General features: G+C 40.5%; 3 protein-coding genes across 3 annotated transcripts in view; 2 read left to right on the top strand and 1 right to left on the bottom strand.

The window, feature by feature from the left end:
* bmper (BMP binding endothelial regulator) overlaps positions 1 to 1,934 on the top strand; it is a 16,226-nt gene extending 14,292 nt beyond the window's left edge. The window contains exons 10-12 of the mRNA XM_034554274.1: positions 450 to 792; positions 1,366 to 1,496; positions 1,753 to 1,934. Coding sequence (XP_034410165.1) covers positions 450 to 792; positions 1,366 to 1,496; positions 1,753 to 1,934 — 656 coding nt within the window. The remainder of the gene's footprint in view (positions 1 to 449; positions 793 to 1,365; positions 1,497 to 1,752) is intronic.
* A 4,309-nt stretch (positions 1,935 to 6,243) lies between these two features.
* Positions 6,244 to 10,738, bottom strand: eaf1 (ELL associated factor 1). Its single transcript, XM_034553254.1, is given in 5 exon segments — positions 6,244 to 6,810; positions 7,085 to 7,363; positions 8,812 to 9,196; positions 9,348 to 9,442; positions 10,441 to 10,738. Coding segments are annotated over 5 exon segments (912 nt in total). The 5' UTR covers positions 10,544 to 10,738; the 3' UTR covers positions 6,244 to 6,760.
* A 248-nt stretch (positions 10,739 to 10,986) lies between these two features.
* The window catches only part of mettl6 (methyltransferase like 6), a 2,013-nt gene continuing 499 nt past the window's right edge, over positions 10,987 to 12,500 (top strand). Inside the window, exons 1-5 of the mRNA XM_034553255.1 lie at positions 10,987 to 11,455; positions 11,598 to 11,732; positions 11,879 to 12,049; positions 12,158 to 12,299; positions 12,491 to 12,500. The exon at positions 12,491 to 12,500 is cut by the window's right edge and continues 499 nt beyond it. Coding sequence (XP_034409146.1) covers positions 11,174 to 11,455; positions 11,598 to 11,732; positions 11,879 to 12,049; positions 12,158 to 12,299; positions 12,491 to 12,500 — 740 coding nt within the window. The 5' untranslated portion in view covers positions 10,987 to 11,173. The remainder of the gene's footprint in view (positions 11,456 to 11,597; positions 11,733 to 11,878; positions 12,050 to 12,157; positions 12,300 to 12,490) is intronic.

Below are 12,500 nucleotides of genomic sequence, written 5' to 3'. Positions count from 1 at the left end.
GGCGGCACAACATCTGTTTCCTATTGTCGTTTCGATGTGGCTCTTAACTTATGTAGTATTAAGTATTTTCTTTACTTTTATTTTACTTCCCATACACTCGATGCGTATTCTTTAGTTTTTTTCTTATTCTTCTGTAAACAATTTATTTCTCGGGAATTTCCTTAACTTATTGTACTTAAACGTTCTTTCACTTTTTAAATGCACAATGTAAACGCAAATTTAATTATCTCAATTGTAATTGATTTTCTAAGTTCATCCAATGGGCCCATTGTTTTTTTTTACTGAACTTTGTGCTGTTATAATTTTTTTAATAATATTTAATATAATTTAAATATAAATTGACCAGTGTTTTCAACTCATTTCATGATTAAAAGACTGTGTTTGGTTAGTAAGAGGTCTAAAGGGAGCTTAATTGAAGTCTTCTTGCCCCCCCCCCCCCGGCCCTGCAGGCCTGGAGATCACGTGGGACGGCGACAGTTTCGTGGAGGTCGTGGCCGCCCCCCACCTGCGCGGACGCCTCTGTGGACTGTGCGGCAACTACAACGGCCACAAGCGCGACGACACCATGGGCGGCGACGGCCAGTTCAAGTTCGACGTGGACGAGTTCGCCGAGTCGTGGCGCGTCGAGGGGAACGAGGTTTGCTCCCAGCAGCCGCCGCCCCGCCGGCCGGCCTCCTTCCTGTGCCCCGGCAGCGTCAAGGTCAAGTTCCGCGCCCACCGGGAGTGCCAGAAGATCAAGTCGTGGGAGTTCCAGAAGTGCCACCGCGTGGTCGACTTCGCCCCTTTCTACAGGTCAGAGGGCGGATTCTCACGTAGTCGCGTGGTTCACAGCGGCGGCCATCTTTGTGTGTCCTGTAGCATCGTAGCGGGAGAATCTCTGTGTGAACTGAACCGCCCTATCGGCAAGTCGTGACCTCACTGAGGTCTAGTAGTGATGAGATTAGATATACTTTAGCAGCAGCAAGCATGTTTACTATATATACAATTAAATAGCAGGGCATATTACATTAAAGCGTAGAGAGACACAATAGATACGTACAATGTTACAGTTTAATGCTTCAACCAGACACTGTTGTCACGCGTAGAAAGCTCTTTGCTCTCAACGCGTGAATGACCACGTTGTTGGGCTACTTTTCTGTGGAATTAGCGAGCTGGCGGACAGCCAGCCAGCTAGCTAGTTAACTCGCTAGTTAGCTCGCTCGTTGCTTGTTAGCTTGCTAGTTAGCTCGCTTGCTAGCTTGCTACTTGGCTGGTTTTCTGTCACCACATGTGTTATTCATCGCCCTGTTCTAGCCATTTAGATCGCTAGCTACTTGGCTGGTTTTCTGTCACCACATGTGTTATTCATCGCCCTGCTCTCTGTAGGTCGTGTGTGACGGACATGTGCGAGTGTCCGGTCCATAAAAACTGCTACTGCGAGTCCTTCATCGCCTACAGCCGAGCCTGCGAGAGGGAGGGGGTGCCCGTCCTCTGGAGGGCCGACACCGCCTGCATGGGTGAGTGACCTGATCACAACCACACGGGGGAATGTGAATATGTAAAGTTACCTTGCAGAAAAACTACATTTCAGTAAAGATTTTGCAGACAAATCAAAACGGATATTCAACCGCTGTGTAAGTAATGCATGTGATAAGAGACGGTGGGCTTGCATGAAGATAATAAAGTAGTCCGTGACAATGTTTTGGAGAATAATGCACCTGACATATTTATTAATACGTTGTTATTTTAACCTCCTCTCGTCCTTCCCTCCAGCGACGCAGTGTAAACACGGCGCCGTGTACGACACCTGCGGACCGGGCTGCACCAAAACCTGCGACAACTGGAACGAGATCGGGCCGTGCCACAAGCCCTGCGTGGCCGGCTGCCACTGCCCCGCCAACCTGGTGCTGTTCCAGGGACGCTGCATCAAGCCCACAGCCTGCCCCGGCCGGTGACCCTTGTGACCCATGTGACCCTTGTGACCCAGGCGGGAGGGGGTGAGGTCGTGCGGGTGGGTCAATGGGGGGGGGGGGGCTAGTTTAGGTAGTGACGATCATTTATAGCATCACAATCAGGGGGGGGGGGCCAAACAAGGACGCCAACGGGGGAGTCTGGGGGGGGTCCAGATCTATATCTGACTTAAGACGTTTGAGATGCACGCAAGGCGTAGTAGCGCTTCCCGTCGCGACACCGGTCACCGCCACCGGAGGCGCTAACTCCAGTCTTGCAGAGGAAGAACGGAATTCCCCAGAGGAAACTCAGCCCCCCCCCCCCGCCCGCCCCCTATATGCTGCACAGACAACCCCCCCCCCCCCCCCCCCCCCCCCCCCCCCCAGCTGCTCTGGACCCTCAGGGAACTACCGGGCCAACATGGCGCCCGGATTCCTCTCACAAACACTCCCAACGTGGGGAAATCTGCTCCATCATTTCATACTGTAAGCTAGCCAGATTTATATGAAAGACAGACAGCTTTTATATTATTATTGTTCTAATTATTATTATTATTATTATTATTATTTGTTGATGTTGTTAATTTATATATATCGGTCAAACGACGTGTCGTAGCAAGAGCCAGAATCATGAACAGAATTGCGTTTATAAATGATTTTTAAAGGGAAACAAAAGCTATTTATGTATTTGTTGTGTACTTTTTGTTGTGTACTTGTTGTTGTGTACTTGTTGTGTTACTGTCTGAAGGAGCGGAGCAGGGAACCAGTACTGTATGGTATCAGACTGAAGGCGTCACCTGAGCACACGGTTCACTGGACCATCTTTATTTAAGACCAGCAATATAATCTTTTTATGGAAGTTCATCTCCGACTGCTGTCTTTACTTTCCTCTGTGTTTTGAACCAGAAGGTTGCTGGTTCAAATCCCCGACCCCCCCAAAAAAGGAAAGATTAATTCTTGAGCAGAATTGTGTTTTATTTTTCAGACTTTTCTCTGAACTTTTGCTTCTTTCTTGTGAAATAAACCGCTCAGGCCTCTAAAAAAGGAACCGTACGAACGAGTCTGAGGGGCGGGGCTTCATGTCAAGTGTTAAAACAAACAACAACAACAAAGGTTGGAAACCAAAGTGACAGATTTTAAAGGAGCAGTTGAAGTTTTTCGTTCTGCAGCAAGAGGCCAAAAGGTATTGGAAGATTATTTTTCAGAGATTGTCGTGACACGCAAAAATGACCATTTTTATATATGTTAAATACTCTTTTCCTCAACGGTGAACTGAAAATAAAAAGATTTATATATAGAAAACACTATATTTAAACATCCATTTGTACAAACTCATAATATATATATACATATATTCTGTGTATATATATACTTTATATATATTATATATATACAGTATATATATATATACTGTATATATATAATATATGCCTTGTATGTACAGTATATATACTGTATGTATATATACTGTACATATACATACAGTATATATACACCATACTGTATATATATATACAGTATATATATATATATCTGTATGACATATATATACTGTATATATATATGCATGACTTATATATATACTGTATATATATATACTTTATATATACATACAGTATATATACACCATACTGTATATATATACAGTATATACTGTATGTATATGCATGACTTATATATACTGTATATATATACTTTATATATACATACAGTATATATACACCATACTGTATATATATACAGTATATATATATATATCTGTATGACATATATATACTGTATATATATATATGCATGACTTATATATATACTGTATATATATATACTTTATATATATACATACAGTATATATACACCATACTGTATATATATATATACAGTATATACTGTATATATATGCATGACTTATATATATACTGTATATATATATGCATGACTTATATATATACTGTATATATATATATACTTTATATATACATACAGTATATATACACCATATACTGTATATATATATATATACACCATACTGTATATATATACAGTATATATATATATATCTGTATGACATATATATACTGTATATATATATATGCATGACTTATATATACTGTATATATATATGCATGACTTATATATATACTGTATATATATATGCATGACTTATATATATACTGTATATATATATACTTTATATATACATACAGTATATATACACCATACTGTATATATATACAGTATATATATATATATATATCTGTATGACATATATATACTGTATATATATATATGCATGACTTATATATATACTGTATATATATATACTTTATATATATACATACAGTATATATACACCATACTGTATATATATATACAGTATATACTGTATATATATGCATGACTTATATATATACTGTATATATATATGCATGACTTATATATATACTGTATATATATATATACTTTATATATACATACAGTATATATACACCATATACTGTATATATATATACACCATACTGTATATATATACAGTATATATATATATATATCTGTATGACATATATATACTGTATATATATATATGCATGACTTATATATACTGTATATATATATGCATGACTTATATATATACTGTATATATATATATGCATGACTTATATATATACTGTATATATATATATATATGCATGACTTATATATACTGTATATATATATGCATGACTTATATATATACTGTATATATATATATGCATGACTTATATATATACTGTATATATATATATATATATGCATGACTTATATATACTGTATATATATATATGCATGACTTATATATATACTGTATATATATATATATGCATGACTTATATATACTGTATATATATATGCATGACTTATATATATACTGTATATATATATATGCATGACTTATATATATACTGTATATATATATATATATGCATGACTTATATATATACTGTATATATATATATATATGCATGACTTATATATACTGTATATATATATGCATGACTTATATATATACTGTATATATATTTCTGCATGATTGTTTGTAAACGGATGTTTTTATGTAGTTTTGCTGTTAATAAAAAATAACAATAATTCAAAGTAACTGATGAACTAACGGTCGTTTTGTAAAATTCCCACAATGAAGAAAACAGAAAACATCCATTTTAATACATTTACACGCTTTTTAATACACTTCAAATTCGTACAGACAAATTTCACACGAACGCTAAAACAAGAACCAGGAGAACCAGGAGAACCAGGAGAACCAGGAGAACCTCATAGCTCATAAAGCGACAGATGAACCTCGTCTTCAGACTCTTTGGACACTTTTTTCTTAAACGAGAACATTTATTGACATTTTAATCTAAATTTGAAGTTGATGAGAACACATGAAACACGTTTTAAAATGACCGTGTTGCATTAATAAGGAAATACTGTCCAAGCAGCACCATTACATTCACTAACGCCAACAGGAGAAGCTCGATGAATAATAACAACAACAATATTGATCCTGCCGGCTGCACTCTTTGGCCTTTTTTCAATGACACATTCACCTTTCTTATTTCCTAACGGACGCTGTAAGGCATGAAATGGTCCAAAGATATTAATATACTGTGTGATGAAAAACAAGATGTTCAATGTGTGGTTGAACAATTACACGACAAACAAATAGTCATTCTGAAAATAATATCGCAGGAGACTAAAGCTCCTCTTTCCACAGGTAATAACATAACTACAGGTTTAAAAAAATAATCTGTATTATTATTATTATCATATGCGACTTTTATTAAATTGAACTGATTAATGACTGTCGGGGCTTAAATACCATCAGTGATACTGGTGAGTGACTTGTGGGAGGAGCTAACGACAGACACGCCCACACACAGCTGAGCCAACGTCCTGGAGCAGTTAGTGGACAAACTGACATTCAGGTGTGTGCTAACAGGTGTTTAGACGTCACGAGCCGATTCATATCGGGCCTGTGGTCTCTGCTGCCCCCTAGCGGTTGAACACGAGAACCACACAATCTATATAAAATGTCCAATTATGTCATCTCACTATACGGCTTAACCTGAAAGCATATATATGTATATATATAAATATATATATATATATATATATATATATAAATATATATATATATATATATATATATATATGTATTATATATATATATATATATATATATATATATATTTATATATATATAATGTATTTATATATATATATATATATATATATATATATATATATATATATATATATATATATATATAAATATATAGATATTTGATTTGTTCCTCAGGCTGCTTAAATACCATTTAATAATAATATATATATATATATATAATTTTTGTATTCATAGCAAACCGATAAAAACAAACGACTACGTGAGGAAGTTTCCTGCTGCCGGACGTGATGTTTATGAGACAAAAACAGATGAAAACGAGTTGATAAAACTAGTTGCTCTAAGTACAGAAAATATGTATGTGCACTCTAATATATATATATAAACTTCCCAAGTAAAAGTTTCCTTTTTTTTCTAAAGTCTCGCTATACAAAAACAAAATATACATCTAATAAAAAATACACTCTAAAGTTTCAGGAAATACTAAAAATAATCAAATCAAAAAAAGTAGTCGGAACAAGATACACAGCAAAGGAACCAGGGGAGAGGAGGAGGAGGAGGAGAAAGAGGAAGAAGAGGAGAAAGAGGAGGAGTGTGGAGAGAGAGAGAGAGAGAGAGAGAGAGAGAGAGAGAGAGAGAGAGAGAGAGAGAGAGAGAGAGAGAGAGAGAGAGTTCAGTCGTCATCGCTGTCGCTGCCCGACTCGCTGAGCTGAAGGTCGTTTCCTGCGAAGACGAGAACGTTGTTTATTTAAAATACTGAAGTTGAACCTCGATGTTTATCTACAGCCTGAGCACGTAAACAACAACAACAACAACATCTAACTCGTACATACAGGGTACAGATATCATCATGAAACGTCTTCAGCTCATTCCTCACATAAAATATGCAAAGTAGTAAAATTAACCCCTGAATGTGTATTTTTGTATGTTTTCTGGAGATCTCACGTCCGACCCGAGCGTGAGAAACAACGTCTAGAGAACATCAAGAGACACTCACGCAGCGTGTTCATCAGCTGGTTGTTGCCCGCCGGCCGCTCGCCGCCTCCGTTGAACGCCGGCTGGCGGCCGGGCGAGGTCTGGCTGAGCGGTCGGGCGCCGCCGCCGCCGTCGTGCTCGCTGCCGCCTCCTCCTCCTCCTCCTCCTCCTCCTCCTCCTCCTCCTCCTCCTCCTCCGCCGCTGTCGCTGCTGCTGTCGTCGCCGCTCCCCGAGGCGCTGCCCGAGCCCGAGGAGCTGCTGCTGCTCATCTGCTCGATCACCTCCACCTCCGCCCGCAGCTCTGCCGACGCAACGACGCGACATAACGATACATAACGATCGTCGTGTCCTTATTCATGTTTATATGGTGTAACAGGACATATGATGGTTATCGTTGTGTCCTTATTCATGCTTATAGGGTGTAACAGGACATATGATGTTATCGTTGTGTCCTTATTCATGCTTATAGGGTGTAACAGGACATATGATGTTATCGTCGTGTCCTTATTCATGCTTATAGGGTGTAACAGGACATATGATGTTATCGTTGTGTCCTTATTCATGCTTATAGGGTGTAACAGGACATATGATGGTTATCGTTGTGTCCTTATTCATGCTTATAGGGTGTAACAGGACATATGATGTTATCGTTGTGTCCTTATTCATGCTTATAGGGTGTAACAGGACATATGATGTTATCGTCGTGTCCTTATTCATGCTTATAGGGTGTAACAGGACATATGATGTTATCGTCGTGTCCTTATTCATGCTTATAGGGTGTAACAGGACATATGATGTTATCGTTGTGTCCTTATTCATGCTTATAGGGTGTAACAGGACATATGATGGTTATCGTTGTGTCCTTATTCATGCTTATAGGGTGTAACAGGACATATGATGTTATCGTTGTGTCCTTATTCATGCTTATAGGGTGTAACAGGACATATGACGTTATCGTCGTGTCCTTATTCATGCTTATAGGGTGTAACAGGACATATGATGGTTATCGTTGTGTCCTTATTCATGCTTATAGGGTGTAACAGGACATATGATGTTATCGTTGTGTCCTTATTCATGCTTATAGGGTGTAACAGGACATATGATGGTTATCGTTGTGTCTTTATTCATGCTTATAGGGTGTAACAGGACATATGATGTTATCGTTGTGTCCTTATTCATGCTTATAGGGTGTAACAGGACATATGATGTTATCGTTGTGTCCTTATTCATGCTTATAGGGTGTAACAGGACATATGATGGTTATCGTTGTGTCTTTATTCATGCTTATAGGGTGTAACAGGACATATGATGTTATCGTTGTGTCCTTATTCATGCTTATAGGGTGTAACAGGACATATGATGTTATCGTCGTGTCCTTATTCATGCTTATAGGGTGTAACAGGACATATGATGGTTATCGTTGTGTCCTTATTCATGCTTATAGGGTGTAACAGGACATATGATGTTATCGTTGTGTCCTTATTCATGCTTATAGAGTGTAACAGGACATATGATGTTATCGTTGTGTCCTTATTCATGCTTATAGGGTGTAACAGGACATATGATGTTATCGTTGTGTCCTTATTCATGCTTATAGGGTGTAACAGGACATATGATGTTATCGTTGTGTCCTTATTCATGCTTATAGGGTGTAACAGGACATATGATGTTATCGTTGTGTCCTTATTCATGCTTATAGATGCTGAACGGCGGCTTTAAAGTAGAGTGTTATATTTTGTGTTGGGTCACCTCTCTTGATGTCGTCGAGCTGCGGCTCCGGAGAGGGGTCGTCCTTGGAGGGTGACGGGGAGGTCTTGACCCCGGGCTTGGTGGGGGCCCGGAACTGAGAGCCGGGCTGAGAGCTGGACCGGACCGACACACACACAGGCAGTAGTAGTAGTTACAGTTGGCGTCCACAAGGCGGAGCCAAAGAAAATCGAGCGAACCACACGGACGACGTAAAATAATCTTTTCCTCTTGACCTCTTGACCTCTCACCTGGTTTTCTTGACCTGGATGCTGCTGCTCAGCTTCTCCAGCACAAACTCCCCGGTGTCGTGGTTGATGATGAGCACGCAGTCCTTCTGGTACGGACGCTTGTTTCCCTTGAACACCGTCATGGGCGGCGTGGAGCCCTGCAGGAACAACACCAGTCTGCCTTGAAACGTCTCTCTGTCACACAGCGCCTCCGGTCGAGAGTCGGTGAGATGGACGAAGTGTAAACAAGGGAAGAAAATATAAAAACAACAGAACAAGAGAGAGAGAGAGAGAGAGAGAGAGACCCACCGGAATGTGCGGTAACGTGATGGTAACTTCCTCTCCTTTCCCGACTTGCAGCTCTCCCTCGCAGCTCGTGTCGATAGACGCTGGTTTGAAGTCATCTGGAAACAAAAATCTTTAACTTTATTATTATATATATATATATATATATATATATATATATATATATCGCTTATCCTAGGCGCTGGAACCGAGAGTCCAATTAACCTGAGCTGCAGTCTTTGAACTGTGGGAGGAAGCCGGAGAACCCGGAGGGAACCCACGGTGACACAAGGAGAACATGCAAACTCCCCACAGAAGGACCGCCCAGACCGGGACCTGAACCCAGGACCTGAACCCGGGGCCCTCTTGTTGTGAGGGCACAGTGCTAGCCACAACGCCACAACGCCACCATGCAGCCAGCCGTTACATATACCTATATATATTATTGCAGCATTTAAGACAATGATTTTAAAGCTTATATTGACATCTGACAGTAAAAAAAAATACCATTTAATAATAATGATGTTTCAGCCTATAGTCCTCTTCTTCTTTACATAAACAAATAACATAAATTAACATTTCTGATAAGAAAATAAACTCAAGGAACAGACCGAATCTAAATAATCTCAAACATATTATTTATATTTATAAGCCAACATGTGTGCCTTGCTGCAACGTGACGACACAGTAAGTGTTCAGTGTGCAGCTCAAGTTGCTCCTAACTTTGTGTAAGAATGAAACAAACTCACACGCTAATAACAGTTAATAATATGTGTTAATATATTGATATTCGTGCATCTTCCTGCAGAGAAAGACATTTAAGGGTTTTAAACAAGTCCTAAACCTGCAGTGAAGTCCCTCCAGCCCTTTCTCCTCCTTCCTAGTATTATTATAAATAAAACATGCACTGATAATCTATAATTTAAGTGTCTCAAAATAACTTATTCTAAGGACGGCTGCAGCAGTGGGAGTCACGATGTTCTTTATGCAAATGACTTCATTTAACGCGACCACATAATTGGCTGCGTTACGTAAGAGGGCGAGCTAATCCCAGCACAGCACTAAATATAAATATATATAAATATATTCATGTATTCATTGTTTATAGCACACTCACATCTGATTGTGTGAAAGGAAGACTTTGGCCTCTTCTCGAAGCTTTCTCCGAGCTTCAAAACATGCTCCTCTTTGTCCAGCAGCGGATTCGTGCTCCCGTTCATGACTCGGTGTGTGTGTGTTGGAGGGGGAACACAAATAATAATAAAAACAAAAATGGTGAAAAGATTCACATTTGTTGTTTAAATAATCCGCAGAACCGACCGACGCCCTGGAGAGCTCAGAAGGAGGGTTTATAATAATGAGACAAAGTTAGCCCACGGTGGCTACACGTTATCAAAACATCCCTTTTCGTCACTCGGCCACGCCTCTTCCGCTTTTTGGTCCGGCTATTAAATGACTCCGACCGAAACGTAAAGTTTAAAGTTTCTATTTTTTCCCCATTAAAATATATATATATATACACATATATATATGTGTTGACGCGTTGATAATATGTGACGTTATATAATTGGTTGATAAGGTGCGTTTTATTCGGTAGAAAATGAGCGGAACCCTCTGAAAGCCAAAGTAATGTAAATTCCGAATGCTACACGGAAGGATTTAACTGACGGACAAGATGGCCGTCAACTGCGGAAAAGTGCAAAAAGTCCTAAGATTTTTTTAAACTAAATTGATTTTAAGCGCATTTATCATGAAAATAACTTCTATAAAATATAATATTTGTGTTTCCGACGAATTAATTATGAAATAGTAACTGTAGTAACTGGCGGAAGCTTTTCTAAAAATCAACCATGGCGCTGTCGGAAAAGGAAAGTGTTGCGGGTGATATTGAAACCACAGTTTCTGAAGAAGAAGCGCGGTCCAAAGACGGGACGTGCCCGCGTGTTTTGTCCCAGGAGGAGCTGGACGGGCTCCGCGGGGAGCGGGCGCTGGTGTCCGACTTCAAGCTGATGAAGTTGGAGAAAGAAGCTCAGAAGAACTGGGACTTGTTCTACAAAAGAAACACGACGAACTTCTTCAAGGACCGACACTGGACCACCAGAGAGTTTGAGGAGCTGAAGGCCCGCAGAGAGGTGAGGAGGAGAGTCCCTTCGGACTTTCACATCAGACAACAAAGTCATTAAACAAAGTGGGAGTTTTACTGAAGAAAGGTGCAGCATTACGGGTTCAGTCTTTACTTCGGACCGTGTGTGTGCTTCTGGTTCTGGTTTTCAGTTTGAGTCCCAGAGGCTGGTGCTGCTGGAGGCCGGCTGCGGCGTGGGGAACTGCATCTTCCCTCTGCTGGAGGACGACCGCCACATCTTTGTTTACGCCTGTGACTTCTCGCCGCGAGCGGTCGAGTTTGTGAAAGTAAGACGCACCCGTCCATCAAATCCATATCTAATATGTGTGTCTTTTGCTTCTGTAGGCCCAGCTGAACTCCAGGATGACATATGTACACCTGTGAGTTAACACCTTTTTTAATAATAATACAAATACAACCCCTTCGTTGACAGAAGAACCCTCTGTACTGCCCCGAGCGCTGCTCGGCCTTCCAGTGCGACTTGACCTCCGATGACCTGAGGGAAAACGTGCCGCAGGGCAGCGTGGACATCGTCACCCTGATCTTCGTCCTGTCGGCCGTCCACCCCGACAAGATGACGCTGGCTTTGCAGAACATCAGCAGGGTGAGAGCAGAGAAACAGTCACGTGCACACACCCCTAGTAAACGCACAGTAGTGTGTGTGTGTGTGTGTGTGTGTGTGTGTACGTGACTGTGTAAATGTGGCTTCAAGGTGCTGAAGCCCGGCGGCGTCGTCCTGTTCAGGGACTACGGCCTGCACGACCACGCCATGCTCCGGTTTAAAGCCGGCAGCAAGCTGGGGGAGAACTTCTACGTGCGGCAAGACGGAACCAGATCCTACTTCTTCTCTAAAGGTCAGGAAACCACTTCCAGAACTTCCATCTTATGTGTGTGTGTGTGTGTGTGTCATTGAGACAGTCAGGCAGAGGGAGGTTTCTGGACCTTCCCCGACTCCTCAGAAAGCACCGTTCTTCTGGTTCCTCCTCCTGAAGCCTTCGACCCGCTCCTCCTCCTCCTCCTCCTCCTCCTCTCTCTCTTCTTTCAGAGCTCCTGGC

The sequence above is a fragment of the Cyclopterus lumpus genome, chromosome 16, assembly GCF_009769545.1.
Source record: "Cyclopterus lumpus isolate fCycLum1 chromosome 16, fCycLum1.pri, whole genome shotgun sequence".
Taxonomy (NCBI): Eukaryota; Metazoa; Chordata; class Actinopteri; order Perciformes; family Cyclopteridae; genus Cyclopterus; species Cyclopterus lumpus.
The sequence above is the reverse complement of the archived record's forward strand: the minus strand, read 5'-3'. Positions and strand labels throughout refer to the sequence as shown.